The following is a 16017-nucleotide window of genomic DNA, read 5'->3' as shown; positions in this document are numbered from 1 at the left end:
TATTTTCTCAGAAGATTCCTGGTAATTTGAGGGTACAAGATTTGTTTCACAGAAGGACATATTCAGCCATCAATTAGAGGCATTAATGAAAGACAGAAAAAAAATGGCTAAAAAAAGCTACGGTTAAACCATAAACATCAGAATACTCATTAGTTTCATTTTCACCACATAACATTTGTAAAAAGCTGGGAAAATGGCTAGGCTAACTCTTTTTTTTTTTTTTTTTTTCTGCATACCTTCTAGGCAAAATGTTAATAATTAGTACAATAGCCTTCCAGAGGAGAGTCTAGGAAGGAGTCAGATCCTGAATAATATCTATTAATATTATCTGCTACAATCAAAAAATGCTATCATACTTTGGATGCACTATAACATAATCATAAAGGCATCCTCACCATATATGTTGAATTGAAGGATTATAACAAAGATGATTCTAAGAACAAACACCTTTGAATAAGATCCAGGGTTAACTCACCTCATACTGAATTTTGGAATGCAGTCTCACCACATAATTTCACCATTGGTGATAACCACAGTTTTTTCTCTGTAGCAAATTGATCAATAAAATTTCTAATACATGTGGATATATTGCACATATGCATGTAATATATACTGAATTTGTGGCTATAGGCCTCAAATATCATCCAAATTAAAAACAGAGACCTTGTATAGATTTAGTGGATCAATAATGTTATAAATATTAACATGAATCCACTTTTATAACAAAGTTACTAATTAAGTGTTAATATTGAAAAATAGATTGTTAATCTGCTGATGATTTTTCCACTTTTTTTTTTTGTTTTTTTTGAGAAGGAGTCTCGCTTTGTTGCCAGGCTGTAGTGCAGTGGTGCTATCTCGGCTCACTGCAACCTCCACCTCCCTAGTTCAAGCGATTCTCCTGCCTCAGCCTCCCAAGTAGCTGGGATTACAGGCACGTGCCACCACGCCCAGCTAATTTTTGTATTTTTAGTAAAGATGGGGTTTCACCATGTTGGCCAGGATGGTCTCGATCTCCTGAACTTGTGATCCGCCTGCCTCAGCCTCCAAAGTGCTGGGATTACAGGCGTGAGCCACTGTGCCCAGTCGATTTTTCCACACTTTTTAAAACTTCCAGCTGTTAATTAAATTTCATAGAACTCTATGCATGCTCTTAAGAATCTATCCATATGCAATGAAAGAACACTGATTACCATTCTGGTTATAGCAAGTTTATCCAAAGAGCAAGGCAATAGTAAAGCCAAAAACAGAAATAACAAATATATATGTAATTTTAGACCCAAGGTTCTAAATCTTTGGATTGATAGATGATCTTTAGAATCTATGGAAATTTTATGTTTGGGTGAACGTTTACACTTATGTGTATTATTCTCAAGAAAGGTTCTATGATATATGAGATTCTCAAAGACTGCCTTTCAAAATATTCCTGGGTATGCGAACTTATTAAAAATACAATTTCTCAGGCCGGGCGCGGTGGCTCAAGCCTGTAATCCCAGCACTTTGGGAGGCCGAGACGGGCGGATCACGAGGTCAGGAGATCGAGACCATCCTGGCTAATACGGTGAAACCCCGTCTCTACTTAAAAATACAAAAAACTAGCCGGGCGACGAGGCGGGCGCCTGTAGTCCCAGCTACTCGGGAGGCTGAGGCAGGAGAATGGCGTAAACCCGGGAGGCGGAGCTTGCAATGAGCTGAGATCCGGGCCACTGCACTCCAGTCTGGGTGGCAGAGCAAGACTCCGTCTCAAAAAAAAAAAAAAAAAAAAATACAATTTCTCATGTTCCACTGCAGACCCAGTTAATCAATTTCAGGGGAACAGGCTGAAGAATCTGTGTATTAACAATTTCTCCTTGTGACTTTAGGCATAAAAAACTTATGATGCACTGGTGTAAGATCAGAGTATTATATCTTTACAGAGCCTTAAGTCTATAAGACATTTTCAGCAAAGTGAACTTCTTAGTTTGAGCTTCTGTTATTTTATTGGAATGGAGGGAAATTTCTAGCCCAAATATACAACCAACAGTACTGTGGCAGCCCACCTCTGAGTATGCCTTAGACCTAGAATACGGACTGTGTGAACTTTTCCTGTTGATGGTAGTGATAGGCAATGTCATGCAAATATAGGCTTTCCAAAAGAATTTAAAAGGTGACTTTACAAGTATTTTAGAAATGAAACATATAAAAAGGATGGTGATGAATCTCTGAAGAGTATTTTTAGGGAAAAATACATAGCCTAGTTTTTAGACCTATTTCTAAAGCATATGCATTAAGCAAATGCCTGGACTCTCATGAGGCAGGTCAAAATAAAGATCCATCAGATATCACAGGCGGAGTGAGAACAGAACTGAAATTAACACACGGAGAGCAGGAAAATTCAGAGAAGTTTAATGTAATAAGATTACCTCTTCTATTCCAGCAACCTGCTCACTATTCCTCTCAATGTCCCATGATACTGTGGAGCCAAAACTCCAAGGGAACCAATCTAAGATGACTCTTGACAACATTCTGAAATATACTCTTGACTTCTCTCCAACTCATCTCATGAAAAATACTTTACCTCACTTTTATCAGTGTTAAATAAGGTCACTGTCTGCCAGGTAATGATAGTTTAAAAGAATTGGTCATCTCTTTTTGTTAATATGCTGGCTAGTTACTAAGGCATGTATCTCAACTCAGTTAAAAAGCACCTGCTTTCAGAATACTCTGCAGAAGTGATCAGATGATAAAGATACCATCCACCATGTCTGTTATTATTTTAACTGAGCATGTTTGCATGACCACCACTACCAACACAACTACCCCAAATCCACCAAAAAGATTGCTACTTGTATTAGCCGCATGCAGTAGACTAGGAGATTCTTGCTTGTGCAGACACAGCCATTCTCTTTGACTGCTTTCCGCGATACTTTCTATGAGTGCTTTTTGATGTTTGCTCCTTTAAATTACATGTGTACACATTCAAAAGATGAATAATGTGTCAAATAAATCTGCAGAGATTATTAGCTACTACCAGCAGACTTTTAGTTATTTTCCTTGATAAGTGAAAATAAAAATCTTACTAAATAACAAAAAACATTAAATAATCAAACTTCTACCTTTAGGTTAGCTTAAGTTTTCTCTACCTCTACCTCCCAGGCTCAAACAATCAACCCACCTCAGCCTACAAGTAGCTGGGATTACAGACACATGCAACCACACCTGGCTAATTTTTGTATTTTTTGGTAGAGACCAGGTTTCGCCACGTTTTCCAGGCTGGTCTCAAACTCCTGAGCTCCAGCGTTCTACGCACCTTGGCCTCCCAAAGTGCTGGAATTACAGGTGTACGCCACTGCACCCAGCCTGCAAAGTTACATAAATACAAATATGTTCTTTCTAATGGTGAACGCTCCATTCATATGCTATGCATCACTGTTTTGCAGTTACTGGCAGATCTTGAAACCAGTTCCATGTTTACTGGTGATCTTGAGTGTCAGAAGCTCCTGATGGAAGCTATGAAGTATCATCTTTTACCTGAGAGAAGATCCATGATGCAAAGCCCTCGGACAAAACCTAGAAAATCAACTGTAGGGGCACTTTATGCTGTAGGAGGCATGGATGCTATGAAAGGTAAAAATAACTTAGAGTGTCTTCATTCAAAAAAGATACATTCTTAACAGCCTGCAAATTATAAGGGTGATATTAAAGCCATGTTAAATGAGTGCACCTAAAACGAATTTTCATAAACAGGGTGCTTTATATGATGTTGTGACCTCATTTTTCTACTTACCTTATAAGACATAACCTTTCAACTGGTGTTGAACTCTTAATAGGCACTTTTACTTTATAGAAGCTGTTTTAAAATTTGAATATTTACTTTGCCATATTATATCTTTTCAAGGAAAACTTATTTAATGTTTGTGAACCCAAAAGTATGTGAGACAGGTCTCAATGAATTTACAAATTTTCTTTTGCCCAGGTTAAGGATGCGCCCATTCTGAACCCCAGGGTGTTAGAGTACAGCTTGATTTTATACATTTTAGGGAGATATCAGACATCAATCAATATGCGTAAGGTGTACATTGGTTCTGTCCGGACACGCGAGACAACTCAAAGTGGGGACTTCTAGCGCATAAGTAGATAAGAGACAAATGGTTCCATTCTTTTGAGTATCTGATTAGCTTTTCACTGAATACACAATTTACATGTGAGGGAAGTACAAGAATACTCACTTACGCCTTAGTCTGGCTTAGAGAATCTGCATTTTTTTTCATAAACAATAAAGCAGAGGAAGCAATCAGATACGCATTTGTCTCAGGTGAACAGAGGGATGACATTAAGTTCTGTCGTTCCTTTGTCCTGCACCTATGAAAATAAGCTGTCAATTTGTATTGCCAGGGTGAAATTCAAAGTTAACTGCTTAAGGATAAGCATCTGGAGGTCCACAGGGTATTTCCTTGTGGGTAAATTGTGAGGGAGGTATGTAGCTTTAAAAAAAAAAAAATCTCAGTATTTATCTTATTTAGGAATAAAAAGGTGGGGAAGGTTTGCCTGATGCAGTTCCCAGCTTGACTTTTTCTTTTGGCTTCATGGCTTGGCGGGGGGAGGGTCCCAAGATTTATTTTCCTTTCACATGTTGATCACAAAGGAAAGAGACTGCACCTGGCAAAAGGTCTGGCCACTGGCCACTTGTAGAAAGAAGCCATAATAACAAGAGTGAGGTGCAATATAAAGAGAGCAAGATTTGCTTTCCCATGCTAGTAAGGGGAGGAGTGGGTGGAATTCTTTCCAAAAATTCCTACTGTTCCATTTGTAGAGGGAATGTGGGGGTTTTAAAGAGAGGGTTTGGAATGCAGAATAGGCAGGGTGGCTAGGAAGTGTCAGGTGTTTTGACCCACTTCAGTGGCTTGTCTTGAATTATTTATTGTTCCATCTGGTTAAGGGGCTGGTGCCATCGTGGCTAGAGGTGTCTGGTCTGTATCAGCATGTGGCCCCTGAAGCTTCTAAGGAAATAGTTGACCAGATGAGTGAGTATGGTGTGTGTTTATCAAGCATCTAGGTAAACAAATGTGCATAAGGCATGGGAGCATAGAATGGGATAAGAAAGGGAGTGGAGGAAAGAAAACATTCCAAGGATGTAAAGTTTATCTCAGAGCGACATCTTGAAACTGGGGGATGGTGGGAAATAAGGAAAGGATACGGGATAGAAAAAAAAAAGTTTAAAAACTTGGTTTGAAGTCCTACTGGAATCATATTATTTTCTTTAATATATGTAATTGAAAATTGGAAGACTATATAGTAACTATGCTTATTAATCATAAGCCCATAAAACAAGAGATTGCAAATGCAATTATCTGCAGATTTGTAGGGTTACTTGAAGAACTGATGTTCTTCAGAAGATAACAACAATATTTTTGTATTTTGTAACAATAAAGTTATAAGATAGGTTTTATAGGACAATGAGATCCTATAATTAATTTCCAGTCTGGCAACTTGAGGTTTTATTGCATTTTGTTGACTAAATTGAATATTAATAGCATATGAAAAGATTTATTGTTTGGTATTTAAATTACAAGAGTACTAAATAAAAAATGCAAGTGCACTTGTCCTTCATTTCTGACTTTGCAAAAAGCCTAATTTGCATTGTGAGAAATGGAAAATTGTGTGTTTGTTTGGTTTTTGTGTTTGTTTTTTATTTTTGGCATTTTATTCGGGCTAATCTTGGTTAACTTCTTGTTATCATAAAGAAATGTATTACAACAAATGTTTATAAGTATCTATAACTCCTTATCAGTCTCTAAAAATGAGTGAAATATGAACCTTTAATCTCCGGACTCTATTATCAAAGTTTGTCATGGAAATAAATGAGGGTATGAGACACTTTTGAGTTCCTGGTATTTGGAGACACTATAAAAGGCTCATGGGACGTTGCAGACCATTAAAAGAATAGTAAAACCTTACCTTTTTGATGACTTAATCTTTTTGTTTGTTTGCTTGTTTGTTTGTTTTTGAGAGGGAGTCTCGCTCTGTCGCCCAGGCTGGAGTGCAGTGGCCGGATCTCAGCTCACTGCAAGCTCCGCCTCCCGGGTTCCCGCCATTCTCCTGCCTCAGCCTCCCGAGTAGCTGGGACTACAGGCGCCCGCCACCTCACCCGGCTAGTTTTTTTTGTATTTTTTAGTAGAGACGGGGTTTCACTGTTTTAGCCAGGATGGTCTCGATCTCCTGACTTCGTGATCCGCCCGTCTCGGCCTCCCAAAGTGCTGGGATTACAGGCTTGAGCCACCGCGCCCGGCCTTGATGACTTAATCTTTGATTGGCATTTTGCAAACATCGTTTCTAATCCTCACAATAATGTTACAATAATGTCACCGCTACTTTGCCCCTCTTAAGGTTACATAGACAACCCAAGGACAAACATCAAGAAAGGCTGGAGATGAAATTCTTATTCAAATACGATGTTCCTTTTTCTACACTGCCACTATTACGGACAAAAGAACGCCAACAAAACTCTTTGGGTATTTTAGAATCTATTAGAAAACCAGGGTAAACACGTAGTAACGAAAAAAAGGAAAAAGAGAAAAAGAAAGAAAGAAAACCTAAGAAGTCTAACAAAAACATTAAATGGGCAGCATTTATCTGTATAAAGCAGTATGACATTGAAAAATGTACTACTTTACATATTTTCACAAAAGTATAAACATTAATTTCTATACATATGCCTTTTCTTACAGTGTGTTGTTTCGGTTATTTTTAAAAGATGTTTTTGACTACATATTGAGTACAGTGTACACTTCTTGGGTGAGGGATGCACTAAATTCTCAGAAATCACCACTAAAGAACTTACCCATGTAACCTAAAACCACCTGTATCCCCAACACTATTGAAATTTTAAAAATTAAAAAAAAAATAACTTGGCCGGGCGCGGTGGCTCAAGCCTGTAATCCCAGCACTTTGGGAGGCCGAGACGGGCGGATCACGAGGTCAGGAGATCGAGACCATCCTGGCTAACACGGTGAAACCCCGTCTCTACTAAAAATAAAATACAAAAAACTAGCCGGGCGAGGTGGCGGCGCCTGTAGTCCCAGCTACTCGGGAGGCTGAGGCAGGAGAATGGCGGGAACCCGGGAGGCGGAGCTTGCAGTGAGCTGAGATCCGGCCACTGCACTCCAGTCCGGGCGACAGAGCGAGACTCCGTCTCAAAAAAAAAATAATAATAATAACTTTTATTTTGATGTTTAAGAAGTACAGTGCTTCCTCAGTCTCTAATTTCCTCTCTGACTCATATAACAAGCTCAGAATTGCTGTTAAATATAGGTATCACACAGATGGCTGGGGCTAACTATAACTCCTGCAACGTATTTGAAAGAATCATTAGAAAGTGCTAAGTATGATCACAGAGTCAAAATTGTTAAATTGTCAATTAGTAAACTTTGGATGTCTTGTACATACATAGTATTTTGCAAATTTTTATTGATTTAAAAAATACATTCTGAATAAAGAGTATGGCAGGAGACAAAGTAAAGGCTAATCTTGTCACTTTCGGAACATTTGTAAAGTAAATGGAGGAAATCATTACATCAGATATATTTACTACTGCGGGAACTACAGTGTTCTCAATAACACTGATAAGTTTGATGGGTTTTGTTCACTGTTAAATAGATTACGAACGAAGATTGGGTAAGAGCATAGAAATGAATTGAGAAACAATATATCAAACATTCTGGGGCAGAAAGTTATTTATACAGAAAAATTTTAAAGGAAAAGATAGTAAAAAAATGAATTTATATTTTTCCATCTAATATAGAGCTGCCCTAGTAAAGCAGCTAGAGAATATACATTTTTTTTTTTTTTTTTGAGACGGAGTCTTGCTCTGTCACCCAGGCTGGAGTGCGGTGGCAGGATCTCAGCTCACTGCAAGCTCCGCCTCCCGGGTTCACGCCATTCTCCTGCCTCAGCCTCCTGAGTAGCTGGGACTACAGGCGCCCGCCACCTCGCCCGGCTAGTTTTTTGTATTTTTAGTAGAGACGGGGTTTCACCATGTTAGCCAGGATGGTCTCAATCTCCTGACCTCGTGATCCGCCCGTCTCGGCCTCCCAAAGTGCTGGGATTACAGGCTTGAGCCACCGCGCCCGGCCGAGAATATACATTTTGATTAGCTGAAGAATTGCTGGGGGTGGACAAAGGGGCTGGAGAAGTCTTCAAACTTCGATATGTAGAACTACCAGTCATAAATGCTCATGTTGCAGTCAAAAGTTGTGGGATCATTTTATCTTCTATATTGAATCTAATGCCTTGAAAAATGTAACCTGGCATGATTCACATTCTCAGTGTAAATCTTCTACATACAGCTGATTAATGTAGATTTGTACAATTTTCTAATCACCCCACCATTCATATCTTCATAATCATGACAATGAGTGCAGACTAGCTTTTATTTCCTAATCTAAATTAGGTCATCGGTAAAGTCAACTGACAAAAAGAGAACTAAAAGTTAAAATTATAGCAAGCAGATAAGAATACAGACATAGGAAGACTGGGATGAGGAAATGGAAAGAAGTAGAAAACATTCAGAGAAAACTGACTGGTTAAACATAGAATAAAAGTAGATGTCAGTTTGTAGTTATTTCAGTTTTAGCATTACCATTCAAAGATATTTAATGTAGAAAAGATGTTTTGATAGGTGTTATAATTTGACCTCTTAGCAGTAAATATAGTCAGTAGAGCAATTGCTAATCTATAAATCAGTATTCAGTCAAATCCATGTTATCAGTGAAAGAGGCAGTAATGATAGAGAAAGAGTAAATGAGTCCCTGTGTATTTACAAGTTTGTATTAGAAAACCCAAAATTTGGAACACAAATACTTACAGTGCACTATTCACCAGAATATATTTAAAGTTAGAGGAAGGAAACACGGTTTCCGCTAATTCAGTCTAATCAAGGAGCAGCTATATATTTAATATACACTCTGCTTAAATTTTGACTGGATATGACCCCATACTATTGCCCTGTAACTGCCAATGGGTTTGCTTCAAATGTTAACTACATCTGCATTCTAACTAATGGACTGCATTTTCTTCACAAATCTCCCAGTAAAGGAACAACTGGAAAGTATTTTTGCTTATTACTGTGGTTGACTTTGTGTAATTGGGATGAAATTTTTTAAACCTGCCACAAACTGTATTAGATACACTATAGATGTAAAAAATAATTCTATCATTTTCCACCCTGGTTATTATTCAGAAGGTTCCCTGTTGTGCAGAATCAGCGTTTACTAAAAAATAGCAGCAGCTATTACAAATGAATGGTAAGAAGCATTGCCTACTGAAGTGACAATTCATTATGACAGTAGCGATAGTTCACTTTGTCAATAGTGACAGTATACTATGGCAGTAAACTTTGTACATTAGTGATTGAACAGAAAATACAATTATATTAACACTTAAAGTAATACCTTGTAATTCTATATTTTCAACTGTAATATTTTGTGCTACTGAAGCGGGTTCATTGTCTGGGGTAACACACGAGGTTCGTTGTCTCGTGGCCACAGACATCAAAGACATGGACGTACAAAGAGTGAGATTAAGAGCAGAATTTAACAAAGAGAATAGCTCTCTGCTACAGAGAGGGGTCCTGGTAAAATGGGTTTCCAGATCTGTGATGAAATGCAGGGGGTCTATAGATGAGCTGGCGAAGAGGTGGTGTCTGATATACGTAGGGAGCAAAAGACTGGTTAGGACCAGGTGTGCCATTTGCATAGGGCACGAATCTCTGGCCGCCCCCACACCAATCTTTTATTATGCAGGTGGGTTCTCTGCCTAAGCTGGCCATGTTACCCGTTTCTTTCTTACTGTACACGTGGTAACAAAAAAAGAGAAGATGAAGCCTCCATGTTGGAAATGCGTGCCCCCAAGGTAGCCCTTTCCAATTGGTGCAGCTGCTGGCATTCCCCTGTGCAAGCTTCCAGCTTGCTTATCTATGGCTGCAGCCTGATTTTTCAGGCTGCTCTTTGTTAGAAAATAAATGATTTGGGGGGCTGCTTTTGATTAGAAAGGTAATTCCACCAAGGACTCTCTTGCCCTTACTATCTGCATAAATTTCTCTCTACCTCTTGCATCATTACCATCATGGAACATTATGTGAATCAACACCAAAGGCCCATTTAACATTTTTTGAATTTTATTTATTTATTTATTTATATAGTCAGAGTCTCACTCTGTCACCCAGGCTGGAGTACAGTGGCGTGATCTTGGCCTACTGCAGCCTCCGCCTCCTGGGCTGAAATGGTCTTCCGACCCCAGCCTCCTAAGTAGCTGGGACTACAGGTGCATGCCACCACACCCAGCTAAAGGCCCATTTAAAAATAATTTTCATTCCTGGTCCTTTAGTTACATGTCTTTTAAATAAACACACACACACACACATACACACACACACACACACAAATACACACACACAAACACCGACACCCAAAACAAATTAAAAAACATAAAATAATATATTGAATGGTTATAAATAATTACATCTGTAACAGATGTGCAAACATTCAATAATAGAATCCAAGGTATTTTGTCATAAATTATGTCATTTGACACTTGTGTTGATACTACCAGTAGAATAGTATAGCCAAAGCCAGCGTTGTAAGGGTATAAACCAAACATATTACATAAAACATTTTATTTTGACTCTTCTATTGGGTCCAGAAGTGGTAAAAGATTATCCTTTGCTTTATCTTCCAGGTTGTAGAATTACCTGGGCTACTTACTTCATTTGAATTGTAATCACTGATACTGTGCTGTAAGTTATGGGTATATAATTATAACGTGTATAATACCAATTCAAAATGTCAATAAAAGTACATTTTACCATTGTTCAATATCCCTTTGTCAGGTACTACTACTATTGAAAAATATGACCTCAGGACCAACAGTTGGCTACATATTGGCACCATGAATGGCCGTAGGCTTCAATTTGGAGTTGCAGTTATTGATAATAAGCTCTATGTCGTGGGAGGAAGAGACGGTTTAAAAACTTTGAATACAGTGGAATGTTTTAATCCAGTTGGCAGAATCTGGACTGTGATGCCTCCCATGTCAACGCATCGGCACGGCTTAGGTAAGAGCTTAACGTAATGTATTTTTCAAGAAGGTATAGTAAGTAGAGTTTTTAAAAATTTAAATCTAGCAGCACATAATTGGGATTTAGCCATATCCTTAGTGAAAATGTCTCCAAAATGATGAAAAATTTAAGGAAATGATAAAAGCCTGGGAAACATTTGTTGTTGTTGCAGGTTACTCCTGATTCCCTTCCACCAGTATTTTAAAGGGGTTTCCTTCTAAAAAGGATAACAACTTTTCAAAGGGATTTACTATTAACTAAAATACAACTACAGCAAGGAGTTTTCTTCTAAGCTCAATTTAGAGAGGAAAGTACTTGACGATTGAGAGGAATTGTGTTTCTAGTTAGATGAATCATGTGCCCATAGTGGAGAACTTTGATTCTCCTGAATATTTGTCAGGATACATCTTTCTTTATACTAGGGTCCATATTTTTGCGATATCGTAAGAGTTGGCTGAACAACAGAAAAATTTCCTTTTTTTTTTTTATTTGACTTTTACAGAGCTAAACAGCGGCAGATTCGGGAATGGTATTGCTTGTCCCAATTATCCTGATAAATTGACTCTGCCAAATAATACACTATATAATTATATTATATAGTTACGTCAGTGTTATTCCTAGACATAGCTCAGAAAGGTCCTGCAGAGAAATCAGAGCAAGCTTATTTTTCAATATAATTGATATTAGTAAATAGGTAGGAGAAGTGATGATGATATACCACTGAGAGGTTGATTGGGATAGTCAAGGTGGGGAAAAAAACAATTATGTAATTATCATAGCAGATGCGAAGCAGAGACGGGCTATTCATAATACCTGAAAGAACAAACTTCTAACTACATTAAAAAGCTGTCTAGTAAGTTAGCTCATGGGAATCTTTTTATCCCTATATTAAACACCAGAGGTTATAAGACCTACTACAGTCAGCCTGTAATTCTAAGGTTTATCTAAGAATCAACATTATGTTGTATCTACATGTTACATCAACAAACAATATTGAAATTTTGCCAGAAAGAGCCAGCTTTTTAAATTACATATCTAGAAATGGTGCATTCTACTGCCTCTTTTGACTTCAATGATACCCTTCTATGATATAGTAACTAAAACTGAAAGTTTCATAAGGTTAGAAAACCATACTTAGCTTTACAATAGTCAGTAAACGATTCCTATGTATGCAAATTGTTTAATAAGCAAAAAAAAAGCTAAGCAATTAATTGTTTGCAAAATGAAACAATATTCATTGTGTGTGGCATACCTAGGTGAACCCACATATTATTTTAATTTTTTTAGGTGTAGCCACTCTTGAAGGACCAATGTATGCTGTAGGTGGTCATGATGGATGGAGCTATCTAAATACTGTAGAAAGATGGGACCCTGAGGGGCGACAGTGGAATTACGTAGCCAGTATGTCAACTCCTAGAAGCACAGTTGGTGTTGTTGCATTAAACAACAAGTGAGTAAGTTGAAACACACATGCTCATTGCTTCCAGGTCATATAGTACAGAACTTCAGTGATGTGATCCATCAATCAATTAGCATTCCAAACAACCTGGATGTACTTGTTATCAATAATAAAAGATCTTCATTGGAACTCTCCATTAGGACTGAAAATACTTGTCTAAAATAAGTAATTGATGAAATATTCTCCATGCCCTTGCTAATCAAGGTGTTGTCCTGGGACCAGCAGCATCCACCTTTCCTGAGATGTACTTAGAAATGCTGAATCCTAGCCCCGCCCCAAACGTCCTGAATCAGAATCTTAATTTTAACAGGATCTTCAGGTGACTTCTGTGCACATTAAACTTGAGAAACACTTTTATAGGCAAGCCAGTTCTAATTTTACCCTCAAGAAGTTACTACTTTTTTTACATTATGATTTATTTTAATCAAAACTTTAGTCTGTCTATGGTTATAACAGGTGATTCTTCTATTCTTTCAACAATCTCTCTCCTGAGTGTTCAGGGTTCCTAAATATAGAATCCTACCTAGTCTCACCCTTCCTGAATATTTACCTCTTCCTGTCACTTGCCTATCACTTCCGAGATATTATACTAAAACATGATGATGTTAGAAGTTTCTAAGAGCTTGAATTGTTACCAGATATTATTTGCTTTCTGACAAGGGAACTTTGGAGACAATGACCAGCATATAAGAGGGTAATGAATCATGCGAGTTTCAGACAATAGGTTGGGTCAGTTGCCAGAGACAGCCTTGTGTGTTTATATTGACTATGCATGAAGCCAATACATTATCATAGATATGGTCTCAGTCAAAATGTTAACACATTGTTTTTAGAACCTTGCACAGAAATAAATCGGAAATGTCCGTAGTTAAGAGGAGGTCCAGTTTTAAAGTGTCTTAGAGCTTAAGCTACTCCTAAATCTATCTGTGGCCTGACCTGAATGATGTCAGGTGATTCCGTTATGTAATCTCCTACCTAATACAGAACAGGAAAGGCCGGGCGCGGTGGCTCAAGCCTGTAATCCCAGCACTTCGGGAGGCCGAGGCGGGCGGATCACAAGGTCAGGAGATAGAGACCATCCTGGCTAACACGGTGAAACCCCGTCTCTACTAAAAAATACAAAAAACTAGCCGGGTGAGGTGGCGGGCGCCTGTAGTCCCAGCTACTCGGGAGGCTGAGGCAGGAGAATGGCGTGAACCCGGGAGGCGGAGCTTGCAGTGAGCTGAGATCTGGCCAGTGCACTCCAGCTTGGGTGACAGAGGGAGACTCCGTCTCAAAAAAAAAAGAGCAGGATGAAAACATGAAATCTGCCCCATTTAATTGTGCTTTGCTGAGTTGCTATTGTTTACAACTCAGCATGAAGGGAAGTTATAGGAATAAGGATTAATAAATGTCTGTCTTCTTTATTAATGCATGATAACTTTAAAATTATTTTTAAAATACTAATCAAAAGAATGGCATTTTTTTTTTTTTTTTTTTTTTGAGACGGAGTCTCGCTCTGTCGCCCAGGCTGGAGTGCAGTGGCCGGATCTCAGCTCACTGCAAGCTCCGCCTCCGGGTTTATGCCATTCTCCTGCCTCAGCCTCCTGAGTAGCTGGGACTACAGGCGCCCGCCACCTCGCCCGGCTAGTTTTTTGTATTTTTTAGTAGAGACGGGGTTTCGCTGTGTTAGCCAGGATGGTCTTGATCTCCTGACCTCGCGATCCACCCGTCTCGGCCTCCCAAGGAATGGCATTTTAAAGTGTATGGGAGAAATGTCATAGCCAATATCACTTTCTAGGGAAAAAAAAAATCTAGTTTCTAGGTTCTATCCTCTTTCTTTAGTTGTTTACTAAGTTAATGTCTTCTAAGTGATAATTTTTAATGCAAATATAAAGCGATACATAAAAACAATAGATTCTGCTCCTAGGTAATTGAACCCTGCTAAAATTGTAAAGTTGTTGGAGTTGGTCTTTGGAACTATCCTGCCAATCCTTTTGATCTTTCCCTCTTTTTTCTGTGCCTCATATCCCATGAAATCTTTTATTCAATTATGTTAAAATGACTGTGACAAAGATAGTGAAAAAGGGAGGTTTGGGTTGGGATAGATTTTAACAGGTGCCCTCAGGTAATGATCTATTCACAGACTTCTGCTATTCACTGCAAAATAGTGTAGGAGTAGAATATATAGTCAGACCCTTCAGAAACTTGAAAAGCTTTGTGCAAAGTTCTCTCTCTCTCACTCTATGCATGCATTTTGCGTGTGTATGTATACACACACATATACATACACGCGGTTCTGTCTGTTTATCTAGATTATATGCTATTGGTGGACGTGATGGAAGTTCCTGCCTCAAATCAATGGAATACTTTGACCCACACACTAACAAGTGGAGTTTGTGTGCTCCAATGTCCAAAAGACGTGGAGGTGTGGGAGTTGCCACATATAATGGATTCTTATATGTTGTAGGGGGGCATGATGCCCCTGCTTCCAACCATTGCTCCAGACTTTCTGACTGTGTGGAACGGTAAGTTTTTTTCTATTTCTTTCTGTATGTCATTATTTGGTTATTTATTTTTTTAGAAATAGAAAGAATTTTTTTCTTTTAAATGGAAATCAATTTATTTTTATGCTCACCCTAAGAAAATTAAATCGTACAACAGGAATCTAGGGAGAACAAGTCCTTCCCCAGCTGGGATCCTCTAAGACTCCAGTCCTCTCCTGTTCTAGGCTCTTTCAAATATGGGATCTTAGCTAATTATAATTTTTTTATTTTTATTTTTAATAGACTGTGTTTAATTACATTTTTAAACAACCAGAAAGTAGTCTTCCAATAAATGCTAATCCTTTTAGTGGATTTATCTTCTGTAAAATTGTACACTTTCTCTTAGGCTAAAAATATATTTTTTAAATATTCCATGTTCATTTTAGATTCGGCATAAAGTATGTAAAAAGAATATACCATCTTATTGTTATATAGTCACACTATAAAATAATAAGACAAAGTGGTAAACAAATAAATTTTGTGCCAAGCTACATCACTCAACCAATTCAGGAGACTCAAATCAAAATAAGTTTACTGAGATTGGGGATAAAATGGTGGAGAGGAGCCAGGACTAACTCGCAGCTCCCACTCACACAGACAGAGCAGTGTGTGGAGAACCATATTGTAAACTTTGGCTCTAAGAACTACCGCAGGAACGTAACAGGAAAGCCAAGAGAATCCACAGACCCTCTGAGGGAGGTGGATTGCTGCACAGGGACAGCCGAGGAACTGTGAGCCTGCTTGCTTTCTCAGCTGGGAGACTTATGGCCTGGGGTAGGTTCTCAGTCCTGCTCACTGGCTGCCTTGAAATAAACTAAGTTCTGTTGAGTGGGGGTGCAGTGGGAGTGAGACCAGCCTTTCTGGCTACAGGCTGCATGGCAGCTGGGTGAGGCCTGTGGCTGCCAGCTTTCCCCCACTTTCCTGGTGGCCTATGTGACAAAGCA

General features: G+C 38.5%; 1 protein-coding gene across 3 annotated transcripts in view; it reads left to right on the top strand.

The window, feature by feature from the left end:
- Positions 1 to 16017, top strand: part of KLHL4 (kelch like family member 4) — a 183152-nt gene that overhangs the window by 126213 nt on the left and 40922 nt on the right. For all 3 annotated transcript variants that reach the window (XM_033233240.1, XM_033233225.1, XM_033233233.1), the window contains 4 exons: positions 3417 to 3603; positions 10862 to 11086; positions 12377 to 12539; positions 14843 to 15055. In XM_033233240.1, the coding sequence (XP_033089131.1) occupies positions 3417 to 3603; positions 10862 to 11086; positions 12377 to 12539; positions 14843 to 15055 (788 nt within the window). The remainder of the gene's footprint in view (positions 1 to 3416; positions 3604 to 10861; positions 11087 to 12376; positions 12540 to 14842; positions 15056 to 16017) is intronic.

The sequence above is a fragment of the Trachypithecus francoisi genome, unplaced genomic scaffold (genome assembly GCF_009764315.1).
Source record: "Trachypithecus francoisi isolate TF-2019V2 unplaced genomic scaffold, Tfra_2.0 Contig01451, whole genome shotgun sequence".
Classification (NCBI taxonomy): Eukaryota; Metazoa; Chordata; class Mammalia; order Primates; family Cercopithecidae; genus Trachypithecus; species Trachypithecus francoisi.
This window is presented reverse-complemented; position numbering and strand designations above follow the sequence as displayed.